The sequence below is a fragment of the Neolamprologus multifasciatus genome, chromosome 7 (genome assembly GCF_963576455.1).
Source record: "Neolamprologus multifasciatus chromosome 7, fNeoMul1.2, whole genome shotgun sequence".
In the NCBI taxonomy this organism is placed as follows: Eukaryota; Metazoa; Chordata; class Actinopteri; order Cichliformes; family Cichlidae; genus Neolamprologus; species Neolamprologus multifasciatus.
The window spans coordinates 62,603,350-62,615,857 of record NC_140445.1 but is presented as its reverse complement, the minus strand read 5'-3'; the positions used below and the strand labels follow the sequence as shown (position 1 = coordinate 62,615,857).

At 41.5% G+C, this 12,508-nt stretch overlaps 1 protein-coding gene across 5 annotated transcripts in view; it reads left to right on the top strand.

Moving 5' to 3' along the window:
• abcc8 (ATP-binding cassette, sub-family C (CFTR/MRP), member 8) overlaps positions 1-12,508 on the top strand; it is a 73,333-nt gene that overhangs the window by 50,551 nt on the left and 10,274 nt on the right. For 4 of the 5 annotated variants that reach the window (XM_085166549.1, XM_085166548.1, XM_085166546.1 and 1 more), the window contains 9 exons: positions 111-207; positions 1,638-1,885; positions 5,192-5,358; positions 6,664-6,891; positions 7,058-7,150; positions 7,618-7,720; positions 8,112-8,225; positions 11,368-11,488; positions 11,926-12,056. In XM_085166549.1, coding sequence (XP_085022675.1) covers positions 111-207; positions 1,638-1,885; positions 5,192-5,358; positions 6,664-6,891; positions 7,058-7,150; positions 7,618-7,720; positions 8,112-8,225; positions 11,368-11,488; positions 11,926-12,056 — 1,302 coding nt within the window. Of the gene's footprint in view, positions 1-110; positions 208-675; positions 737-1,637; positions 1,886-5,191; positions 5,359-6,663; positions 6,892-7,057; positions 7,151-7,617; positions 7,721-8,111; positions 8,226-11,367; positions 11,489-11,925; positions 12,057-12,508 lie in introns of all 5 variants that reach the window. The other variant, XM_085166550.1, reaches the window with a different exon arrangement.

Below are 12,508 nucleotides of genomic sequence, written 5' to 3'. Positions count from 1 at the left end.
TTCTTTTGTAGATCCAGGTGAGACAGACACGCCGTCTCTGTCTGGGATGAAAGTTAGATTACCTGGGTGTTTTTATGCTGAAATCAATTCATTGTTGATCTCTCCTTCAGGAAACTGTGGCAGAGAGTATGACAGACCTAGAGAGAAAAAACCTGCGGAGGGCCATGTATTCGAGAGAGGCCGCCAGGACTGAAGAGGATGAGGAAGGTGAGAGGACACGATGACAGCAGCTGGAATGTGCATGACTGGTGTGGGCGCTTCTCAGCCTGATTTAATGCTTATGTTTCCCTTAATGATAGATGCAGGATGACAATTCCCCTTCTCCTGCTGAGAGCTTAAGCTTATTCAGCTTATTTTAATCTTAACATCTTGTGTAATGTCTGCAGTTATTTGAATGACTCATAGTTCCCTGTATTTGATTCCTTCCTGTCTCTGCAGTGCAAACATTACTCTTATCTTGGTTTGGTCTTTTTGTCTTTTCGTTCCTCTTTTGACCTTTTCAGCAACTGGATACGTCGCCATGTTATTTCCCACCGCCTCCTGCTGTGATTAACCATTGAATCTGATCCTTTATCTGTGTGTGTGTTTGCTGTTGAACGAGCACCTGCAGTTGAAAAGCGCTAAGGTGTGCTTGCTGTACTCTTTATCTTTGTTCTGTGTTGTCTCCCGTGTGATGGTGGCACCCCGGGGTGGACTTGTGTGATGGCTCCAGCTACCCTCATGTTCGATCGAGCAGGTGTGGCCAGAAAGCATGGTTTGGAAAAAAAAGGTTGAAACAGAAAAAGACGTTTGTGGCATTGTAGCGCTGCTAGCTAACGGATGTGTTTGCTTGTCTGTTTTAGAATCTCATCATCCATTTTCCTGCTCTTTCCCCGTCCCAAACATTTGTCTCTCTTGCTCTTGAAGGCTTACTTAGTGTGAGCATGACTGTAGTTGAGAGTAGAAGTTGTTTCTTTAGGCCTGCCACTCATTATTTCCTCATCTTTTCCTCCCTTTTCCTCTTGCTTCCTCTCCACCTCCAGCTTGTCTGAGCCTCTCAGACACCCACATGCAGCCTCATGCTCCAAAGCTTGCTGCTTGATATAATGTGACAAATTTAAATCCGAGGTGGGAAAAAGGTTGGAGGTCGTTACATTATCTCTTCACCCCCCGAGTCAGTGTGTGGTTGTCACGCTGGTGCTCCTGAAAAACATGCCATTCATGGGAATGAACGACTGCTTGTCTTTGTGGAGTAGCATCTGTAGTCTCTAGCGCACCTTCACCTCTCCTTTGGACCTCCGTCTATTATTTCTTCACTTCTCTCCTTTCCTGTGCTAGTCGTGGATTGTCAGACTGGCGCAGGAGGAGAAATGTTGAGCAATATGTCAGAAAAAGAAAGAGGAAAGCGAGAAAAAGTGAAGGTGATGAAATATTTAAGAAGAAGGGTAGAAGGAGAGAAAGAAATGTCCTGAGCGTCTGAGCTGTGAGTTGTAGCAGAGCAGGGCGTTTTAGACAGAAATAAGCAAATTTACATAAGATTAAAAAAATGTGACGATGGAAGCAGTCCTTGCAAAATAGATAACTCGGCCTGATTACATCTCACAATTGGCCAAAAACGAAACCTTTAACACTGCACTTCATCTCTGTTTCAACCCCAGAGGAATCTGTGGAGAGTGAAGATGATGACAACCTGTCGCAGGTAATGCGCCAGAGAGCTACCATCCCCTGGCGCTCCTGTGGCACCTACCTGTCCTCTGCAGGGCTCCTCCTGCTCAGCCTGCTCCTCCTGTCGCAGCTCCTCAAACACTCCCTCATGGTGGCCATTGACTACTGGCTGGCCCACTGGACGTCACATGTCATCGCAGCCAAGACAGACGCCTCAGCTCACAACTGTACCATCGAAAACGTGAGAGGATGCGCCGCTCAGCTTTTGATTTAGACACTTAGCTCTTTGTTTCTGCTTCTCTTGAGATATTTTAGAGCCATAAAGTATTTTCTGCCTTTTTAAACATTATTTGAGCTTTAATACAATCAGCGGGTAATTTTTTTAAAAGATCCATCTAGTGGGATGAAAACAAACGACACCAATTTAAATTATTGTATAAAATGTTTGGTATCATTTGACTTATAATCCAAACATGCTTTTCTGTAAGAGGTAAATATCAGCTAATGTTAAATGAATAATTGATAAGCTTCAAAAAAGACAGACTGCATTAGATGCAAATAGTTTATCTAAAACAGGAAGTGATTGTCGGCCAGCGTGAATTACATAATATTCTCACTAATTCTCACTTAAGCAGAGCTGAGCTACAACACAAACACACGCAGATCCAGACCAACACCAACACACCCTGAAGAGACTGCAGCTCGGCCTCATCTGCATATTAAAGCTGAACTAACGTATTTATAGAAGTCAGTTTCCAAATGGAAAATGTTCGAGTTAAAGCATGTGTGAGGTCTGACGTGAATGCCAGCTGCAGGGCTGCAATTTATGAAGAAATTTAAACTCTCAGTAACTGAGTCATAAATCTGAGTGGGTAAAAGCTGCACTCCTGTCCACACCAGGTGATTGTAGAATGATTTAGCACCTATAAAGCATTTCGGGTCAAAGGAGCTTGCAAAGAAAAGCGTCTGGACTTCTTTAAGTTGCTTGAAAACGTTTCACCTCTCATCTGAGAAGCTTCTTCAGTTCTAAGGTCAAATGGTGGAGAGTCCCAGATATAAACCTAGTGGGAGTATCCCCCCACAGAGGGACAAAAGGACCCCCTGATGATCCTCTATTCGCCTGAGCCAAGGTGTGAAACTGGGTGTGGGTCCCAATCAGCCAGAGTTTCGGGTGAGCTCATTGTGAAACCCACCATTTGACCTTAGAACTGAAGAAGCTTCTCGGATGAGAGGTGAAACGTCTTCAAGCAACTTCAAGCAACTTAAAGAAGTCCAGACGCTTTCCTTTGCAAGCTCCTTAGACTACGATGACCTGGATGACTGAGAACCTTCACAGACATATAAAGCATTTCCTACACCCTTTTTCTACTTACTACTTGACTGTTTTAGTTACCGCTTAACCAAAATGGTCAGTAGCCTTCACACACTAACTGTACATAAAAAAACACTCGGAGTAAGCAGAGGAAGAGTTAACCTACGTCATCCACATTCAAGAAGTCGCACGGGCTGTTAACAAAGGATTGTGTTTCAGGACCAGTAAAGCAACACTGTCATCAGTAGTTGCTGTATATCTATATTTGTGTGCATGTGTGAAATGCCAGGTCACGTGAAGGCCGTCGACAGACTGCATAAAAGGCACCGTGTCCTGCTGAGTATAAGCAGCAGCCGTCTGTCTTTTTCTCTCACCCACAAACATCCACTGCATGTCCAAGCACTGATAATAAATTGTCACTTGAATGCTGATCACAACTTGTCTGGATGAACTTTAGTGCGTCGTTGCCAGCTTTATCTAATCTGCGCTGTGCTACAGACTAATCCACGAGGGGACTCTCAGAAGTCCTGTTCTGACAAACGCACTCGGCCTCTTCACATAAATGCCACACTGCTTCTCTCCTTCTAGAGAGAGGAAGTAATTGAGCAGTGAGAGGATTAGATAGTGGAAATGCTTCATGTCACAAGTGGCAACTGGGCTGTGTGATGAGCAGCTATAGGGTCTTTTTTTTCCAGTGATATCTCTGATATATTTTTCTCTTCTTTTAGAAGTCCTACCTGTACGGAGCCCCGCAGGGGACATGGGAGAAAAAAAAATGAAGACGGACTTTTGCGAGATCTCGCAAAACTAACTCGGGATCTCGAAAAAAAACTCGGGATCTCGCAAAACTTTTGCGAGATCTCGCTAGTTGTAATATTACTCTTTCTGGGTCACAAAATACACTTTTAAGATATTTTGAGGCGTGAATGTAGTTGTGTAAACGTCAGATACCTGCTCGGTTTACAAGACATCACATATTTGCAAAAGTGCTCCGACGTTTTCGGAGATCTGACACCCACTAGCTCGAAGCTAACGGGAGGTCGAGACCTACTACAGCCGGGATGAACACCGCTTTCCCGGCACATCGTGCCTCAACCTCCCGGTCGGCTTCGAGCTGGCGGCCTCCGAAGAATGCGGCTAAAACTTTTGCGAGATCTCGCAAAAGTCCGTCTTAATTTTTTTTTCTCCCATGTCCCCTGCGGGGCTCCGTATACCTGCAACTTTTTCACTGTATATAAAAATAAGCATCAGCTAACATTAATATCTGAGACTGTAATGAGTCTAAAATACCAAATATATATTCTGAGAGGTGCTGATGACATCAAATTTAAAAAATGACCTTTTTTTCTCCTTCAAATAGTAAATCTTATCATTTTATATCATTTCTATGTTCTAATGTGATGTGTTTTTAATTACACTTTGCACACCTTCCCAGCTTTTTTGGAATTATCTATTTTTAAAGACCCATCAGTTTGAGGTGCCAGACCTGCTTTTGGATTATGCTTCCTGGCTTTTGTTTAAATTTAGATCAGTGTGACTCAGCGGGGAGAGCAGGTTACGTACAAATCACAGGTTTTAGCCAAGTGAAGCATGGCTAAAGCATGCAGCATAATCATCAGTTCAGTTTGCTTTGTGATCAGCTGACTTACGAGATCTAATCAATCAGGACTGCGTGGAAACCATTATAACCATAAAATCCTCACGATTACGCCCTGAAGCTTGTTTTTATATGTTTGCTGTCATTTACATTTTAATGTTTGGTGCTAGAGCTTTTATAACTCTGTCATTAGTAAATGGTTTGGATCTTTATATTAGCTCTATTTTTATAAAATAAATGTAGCTATTTCTTTAGCGAACTGTGTGAAATTGAAGAAATTTCAATTAGTAATATGTGAGAATAAAAATGAAGATAAATATTTCTTAGTATTATGATCAAAAGTTATCACATAAAATTTGGATCCAGGGTGAAGAGAATAATTAGATTGGAAGCAAAAGGAAGAAGAAAATAGTTCCCCGGCCCTTTTATTTCTCTTTTTCTGTTCAAATATTACCAGCTTAGCTTGGAAACTCTCACTGGCTTTTGTCCTAGACAGCTGATTTTTAACCAGCTTCGATGTTTAATTGTGTTTGTAATTACAACAAAGTAAGTAGGACGACAGACTCTTCTTTCTCAAACAACACATAGCAATGTGCTCATGCCTTTTATAACCCCCTCTGTGTGTGTGTGTGTTATAGGACTGTGGCTTCAGCCACTCCTGGTATCTGTCTGTGTTCAGTGTGCTCTGCTGCCTGGGCATCGTCCTCTGTCTCGCCACCTCCGTGGCTGTGGAGTGGACCGGTCACAAAGTGGCCAAAGAGCTCCACCACAACCTGCTCAACAAGATCATCCTGGCCCCCATGAGGTGCGACGCTCAGCGCGTTTGTGTGTTTGTCTGTGTGCACGTGCGTGCGTGTGTGCATGCCTCATGATGTGTGAAAACGAGCAGACGGAGAAAGATGTGTGTTTGCTGATGATATAAGAGAAAACACAGTTAAAAGGTTTTTTGCCTCATTACTCTGAGCACCATCTGCTTTCCTCATGCAAAACCCAGGAGACATCACCTGCCTCAAGACACATTGGAAAGCACTGTGTATACACATAAAGCTGCATTAACATACTGTGCAGAATTCACATGAATGAATGTAAACTCAAGATTCAAGATCTTGTATTTGCCACGTGCATAGTTATACAAGTACAACACGCAGTGAAATGTGTCCTGATACGCTCCTCGACTGTGCAAAAAGAGAGAAAACATTATATACAGTAAGTAAATATATACAAAGAGGACATTATGTGCAGTAACTGAGCCAAACAACTCTGGACAAAATCTATTTCCATCTGTAAGTCAACGTTTCGGATTATTGGCTCAAAATTTGGCATGTTAAATTTTTAACTTACTAAATCAAGCTTCTGAAAATAACTCAAATATGAGAAAATAACATAAATTTTTGAGTTATAAAGTGGAAATATTTTTAAATATTGAATCTTATTTTATTTTATTGTATAATTCTGATCTTTGAAAATAACCTTATGAGATTAAATCAGTCATGTCAAGGCACTTTACGTTGTAAGGTTCAGACTTAACAAGATGATAGAAAGGATCCCCGAGCAAGGTCCCGTATCAGAGGAAGAGACCCCAGGTGGTTGGGGGTGAGCGGAAAGAGGTGGGAGAAAGCCCACAGGTGAAAACACAAAGTTAATGACATGCAGTAGAAGCACAGAACTGCATGGAGAGTGGAAAAGAGCCGAATGGAGAATGCTCAGTGCATCATGGGAAGTCCCCCAGCAGCCTGAGCCTATAACAACATAACAAATGGTTAAGAGTCACCTGATCCAGGCCTGCCTATACGCTTTATCAAAAAGAAAAGCTTTTAAGTCTAATATTAAAAGCACAGACACCTCTAAGGGAGCCAAGTGCTCTATTTGGGATAATTTGATACTCTTTAAGATATGATGGAGCTCAGGTCTTCGTATGTGAGGTATGTGAGAAGGATTTTAAATTCAACTATGGATTTAACAGAGAGCCAATGAAGAAACGCTCATCTCTTTCTAGTCCTTGTTAGAGCTCCAGCGGAAGCATTTTTGATAAGCCGGCAGTATTTCTGAGAGTAATCTGGTCATTTTGATGATAAAGTACAGGGGATTTTACTCTCTTTCTTCTCTTCAGGCTCTTTGAGACCACTCCTCTCGGCAGCATCCTAAACAGATTTTCCACTGACACCAACACAATCGATCAGCACATTCCCACCACCCTCGAGTGCCTCTCCCGCTCCACCTTGCTATGCGTGTCCGCTTTGGGTGTCATCTCCTACGTCACGCCCGTTTTCCTCATCGCCCTTCTGCCGCTGGCTGTCACCTGCTACTTTATTCAGAAATACTTCCGGATGGCTTCCAGGTGAGTCTGACGGGATAGATGGAGGGAAGTTACAGACACATTGCTATATAGCCAGTGGGACAAAATAAATATTCCTTTTATTTATGATTTGGATGCAAAAATCTAATATCTGAATGTGGCTCAGCTGATATTTCCCCGTTTGTTGTCTCTGCTATGTTCTGGTCAGGGACCTGCAGCAGTTGGAGGACAGCACACAGCTCCCTTTACTCTCCCACTTCTCTGAGACAGTTGAAGGTCTCACCACTATACGAGCCCTCAGGTAACACATGCTTACATCCTCGGTGAAAATGGGAACTTTTAAAAAGCCATAGCCGAGGTTTTTCAAAAGGGCTTCAGAACGCTGTAGGCTACTTGCGTAGCAGGGACACACAAAAGCTTCAGCATTTACGACTGGACTAGAGTGGACTGTTGGTTAAGTAATTATGTACTGTAGAAGTTGTTTTCAGATTCTTGAGATCTTTGCACATTTGGAAAGGCAGCGTTTATTGAAATATCCTTACATATGTGGCATTTTCCCGAACCTGAAAATGTCAAAAGAAATTTCAGCCTTAAATACCAAACAGCCAAAGCCATTAGTTGTATTTCTGTCACTAAAATGTCATTATATTCCTAAAAGATAAAGCGCTGTGAGAAATAGCATACGGTGCTTCTCTTAGACGTAGATGTAACGCAGTCCGTGATGCAGTGAAATAACAAATGAATGAATGAAACCCCTTCTGTTGGCAGGTATGAGCCCAGGTTCAGACAGAGGTTACTACAGTTCACCGATGCCAACAACATCGCCTCTCTCTTCCTCACAGCAGCCAACCGTTGGCTGGAAGTCCGCATGGTAATGATCCGTCTGCTGCGCCCTCCTTTAAAATTCACATCAGTTCTGCTTCACTGTTTGTCAGATATCTGCTTCACATTTATGTTGATGTTGCTGGGTAACTGCTCCCTCTGTTGGGGTCTATAAAACACTGAATTCTTCATTCTCGTATTAGCTTGAAATGCTGTCTACATGTCATGTTTTATGTATTGACAGTTCATTCGGCTCCTTGTGTTTCACAGCAGCCTTTGAAATGTTGATGAATGCAAACAAGAACACGTCCCCACTCTCATGTCTGTTAACAATAAACCGATCTACAATAATGGATCTCTTTAACCGTTATTTACCTCCTTCAGTTATTAAGTGAAGCGTTAACTTCTCGCTGTGATGTTGACTTTGTCTGTCTCTGCAGGAGTACATCGGCGCCTGTGTGGTGTTGGTGGCGGCGGTAGCCTCCATCACCAATTCGCTCTACAACCAGCTGTCCCCCGGGCTGGTGGGGCTCGGTCTGACATACGCACTCATGGTGAGAGTGTGTGTGTTTAACTGTTTAGCTGTTAAGGTATTTACAGGTTTAAGCTCAATGTTGCAAAAACCTCCCGCAGCACTAGTAGTATAAAGAACACTTTCATTACTTGACCAATGTGTTTCATTTGTAGTTAATTTATTTTTGTAACAATTTCTTTCGTTTGTTTCTACTGATTCTTACATGTTTTAGTGCAGACAGATAAAAATAAGTTGAAAGAAAATGTGTCCTTTCTCAAGTTTGTACACATCAGTGAAAAGAAATCTGATCCTTACCAGGTTTTAAAATTGAGTACATACAACCTGAGATGAACAAAAACACATGACATACTGCACCATAATAATGAATCATTATGGTTCATCTTTTCTGTATGACTTCATCAGTCTCTCGCATGGCTCACTCTTCTTTACAATGTTGCTTCAGTTCCCCATTTATGCACGGCTCTCTTAAGTTTCTCTCTGAGACGTGGACTGGACTGGGTCACTGCAACACCTTGGTTATTTTCTTTTTCAGCCATTCTGTCCTGTTGCGTGATCCAGTTTTGGTAAAGCTTTAGTTGTTAGACAGCTTGCCTCACATTTGACTCTTGAATACTTTGGTATAAAGAGGAGTTCTTGGTTGACTCAGTGACTGTGAGCTGCCAAGATCCAATCATCACCCCATGAGGTGATGTACTGTGTTTGATTTTGAACAAATGTGGTGCCGTGCGTTATGGCCGAACAAATGGTGGCTGCAATTCAGCAGGTAGAGTTAATTGAAAGGTTGGTGGTTTGATCGCTGGCTGCTTCAGTCTGCATAGCAAAGTGTCCTTGGGCAAGATACTGAACCCCAAGTTGGCCTCTGTCACGTTCATTGCAGTGTGAATGTTTAATGAAGGCACTTAGGTGTGGAAAAAAGTGCTTGTGTGAATGTATGATGTCGAATAAAGCACTCTGAGGCCTCAAATAGAGTAGAAAATAGAACTTTGGTCTTGTCTGTCCAAAATATAAGTTTCATTGTTTATTTGCATGTAACTTTGCAAACCTAAGCTGTGCTGCTGTGCCAGTCTCGTTCAACACTTTTCTAACCGTACTGTCGAACTTTAACATTTAAATTACTAACTGAGACCTTGGGGTGAATTTGCTCAGACTGGCCATCTGGGAAGATTGGCAGTTGTGTTGAATGTTTTCCACATGTGAATAATCTTTTTCACTTCAGGTTTCAGATTGCTTGGAAATGGCCGTATAACACTTCCCAGAGTGACGGGCAGTTTCTCTAAAATCATTGCTGATGCTTTCAGCTGCTTGGCATTCTGTTAGCACACAACTGAAAGCTCCAAACCACCAAACCGACCAAATCTCCTGCTTTTACAGAGGTGGTCACACTCACTGATGATCAGTTAATAAAGCACAGTTGATTAGCAGTACCTGGCTACTACTTACACTATTAATTCTCATTGAAGCAGTAAGAGTTACTTGATTTTTCCACGCGCTGGATTTTTGTCAAATAAATAATGACATGATGTAATATGCTATGCTTTGTTGTTCGTTAGATTGCATTTACCTAATTTGAACACCTGGTAAAGCCCAGATGATTTTCATTTTGTCCTGTTATGTAAACAGTGTTGGGAAGGTTACTTTTAAAATGTATTCCATTACAGATTACAGAATACATGCCCCAAAATGTATTCTGTAACGTATTCCGTTACGTTACTTTGGATTACTTAATATATTATCATGCTGTTTACAACTACATGAATGTACTATTGCTGTGATTTATTACTGTTACTGAAGGTCCGCGGCTCCGAACCGTAGTAAAGGGACCTCTGACTAATACAGTGGGTTCTGTGTCGGGCTCGTAGCCGAAAAATAGCTTTACTTTGTTGTCTGGGTCAACTTTGCTAGCGAGAGACAGAGAGAGGCGTTGAAAGGCTGCTCCAACGGAACTTATTGTTTTTGGAGGAAAACACGAACACGGTGTACAGTCGAGTCTTAATAGCTTACTTACAACTGGGCTCGTCAGGCACTCTTCTTGGCTGCAGTGGTTATTATTATATTTACATGCTTCCAGCTCCTGTTTTTGCTGGATGACAGCTTGTACTTTTCCTTTTTCTCCCTCCCTCGCTCACAGACACATAACATGTATGGCAGTCCATTCTCCCTGCAGCACGGACTACACTGCCTATGATGCTACATTCTTTAGAGCTATACCTGTAGCATTCTGCCTATTAGCTTAGCACAACAACAACAAAAAGGCCTCTCTCACCCAGGAAACACGCAGAGAGAGAGCGTCACCCTGTAACCATGGCAACCGTAACGCTGCCGCCTGGAACAAGAACAACAGAACGTAGCTGTCAAACAAAACCCAAACAGGCCTGACCCGCCACAATATGAAACAGGGAAGTACCGCCGTGTAATCCATTTATTTCAACAAAGTAACTGTATTCTAAATACCACCTTTTTAAACGGTAACTGTAACGGAATACAGTTACTCATATTTTGTATTTTAAATACGTAACGGCGGTACATGTATTCCGTTACTCCCCAACACTGTATGTAAAATAACACTGTGACTTTAAGTGTGAAGGAAAAATGTGCCTAAATGCATCTTCTCATTGGAAATAAAATAAATAATTGGATTGTAGATATTTTATTAAAATACTTCCACACTATCTTATCCTTTCAACATTTACCAGGTCACTGGCAGCCCGTTTAACGTTAGGATGTGGTTTTACTTCATATTAAATGAGCACATTTTCAGAAACTAGAAGATACAACTTAAGAAAAATGTTTTATGCAGGGATTTTGGCCTTAAAGTTCTGTTTAGTTTTTTCATGGCATTGAGATGAAAACACAATAAAGGTTGTGGATGCTAAAAGGTAGAAAAAGTTGATTTTTGTGTCAATTTGTTTCTTTTTTTGGTATATTTTTGCTGTAAAAATGCAGCAATTTCAGGTAAATTGGGAACAAAATGTTTTTATTTCAAGTTTTATTTCTGTGTTTCTGAAAAAGCCCGTATAGAAATGTCATCGTGACAGTCACTGAGGATATTCGAGTTGTATCTGGGTGAAAACAACAACAACAATGTCCACACCGAAAGGACTGCATGTCTGTGTGGTGACATTTACTCAGCTGATCTCCTCCCTCCTCCCTTCTCGTATTAGGTGTCCAACTACATGAACTGGATGGTGCGTAACTTGGCAGACATGGAAGTACAGCTTGGCTCAGTCAAGAGGATTAACGGCCTGCTCGAAACTGAACCAGAGAATTACGAAGGACTGCTCAGTGAGTGCACTCTGCCGCCTCAAATTAAACTTTCTCTTACTGATTCAGCAGGCGCTCAGAGAAATCATGTCTAACGTCTTACCTGAAACGTGTTGGGATTTCTTCTTGAGTGAAGAAGCCTGAAATTAACTCTACATTCATCACTGTCAGTTCAAGAAGGCTGTCATAATGCTCACGAGAAATGGATCTTTATCCCTCTCGCACTCTGCTAATGTCTTTTATATCCCCTAATAATTGATCATACATGCGCTATGAAGTGTGTGCCTGTGCAGTATGCAATGCGTCTGTTTCTTATCCATAAAATATGGGAAAGTTTTGCATTTTGGTCACAAATTGAAGGAGAATATATGCTGTAAGGCGGATTCACTCAAGGTTTTTGCTTCTCGGATGGAAAAAAGATCAAATTGAAAGTCATGATGTTTTCTTGTGTGTCTCAGCTGTGTCTCAGGTTCCTGACGGCTGGCCCCGACAGGGAGAGATCAAGATACAGAATCTGAGCGTTCGTTATGACGCCACACTGAAGCCTGTGCTCAAAAATGTCAACGCACATATCAACCCCGGTCAGAAGGTACAGGACAGAAACCTGTGTTTGAATGGGGAGGAGCATAACAGATTAAATGAAAACTATTTGGAGAAAAAACGAATATAGGTCATATAATTGCATAACAGCTAAATGACGCAGATTTTGCATATTTCCATTTATTCTGGTGTTATTTTCCCTCAAACTTTTATATTTCTGTTTTTTATTATTTTATTACTATTACTATTTTATTTTTATATTATTTATATATATATATATATATATATATATATATATATATATACAGTGGGGCAAAAAAGTATTTAGTCAGCCACCGATTGTGCAAGTTCCCCCACTTAAAATGATGACAGAGGTCAGTAATTTGCACCAGAGGTACACTTCAACTGTGAGAGACAGAATGTGAAAACAAAATCCATGAATTCACATGGTAGGATTTGTAAAGAATTTATTCGTAAATCAGGGTGGAAAATAAGTATTTG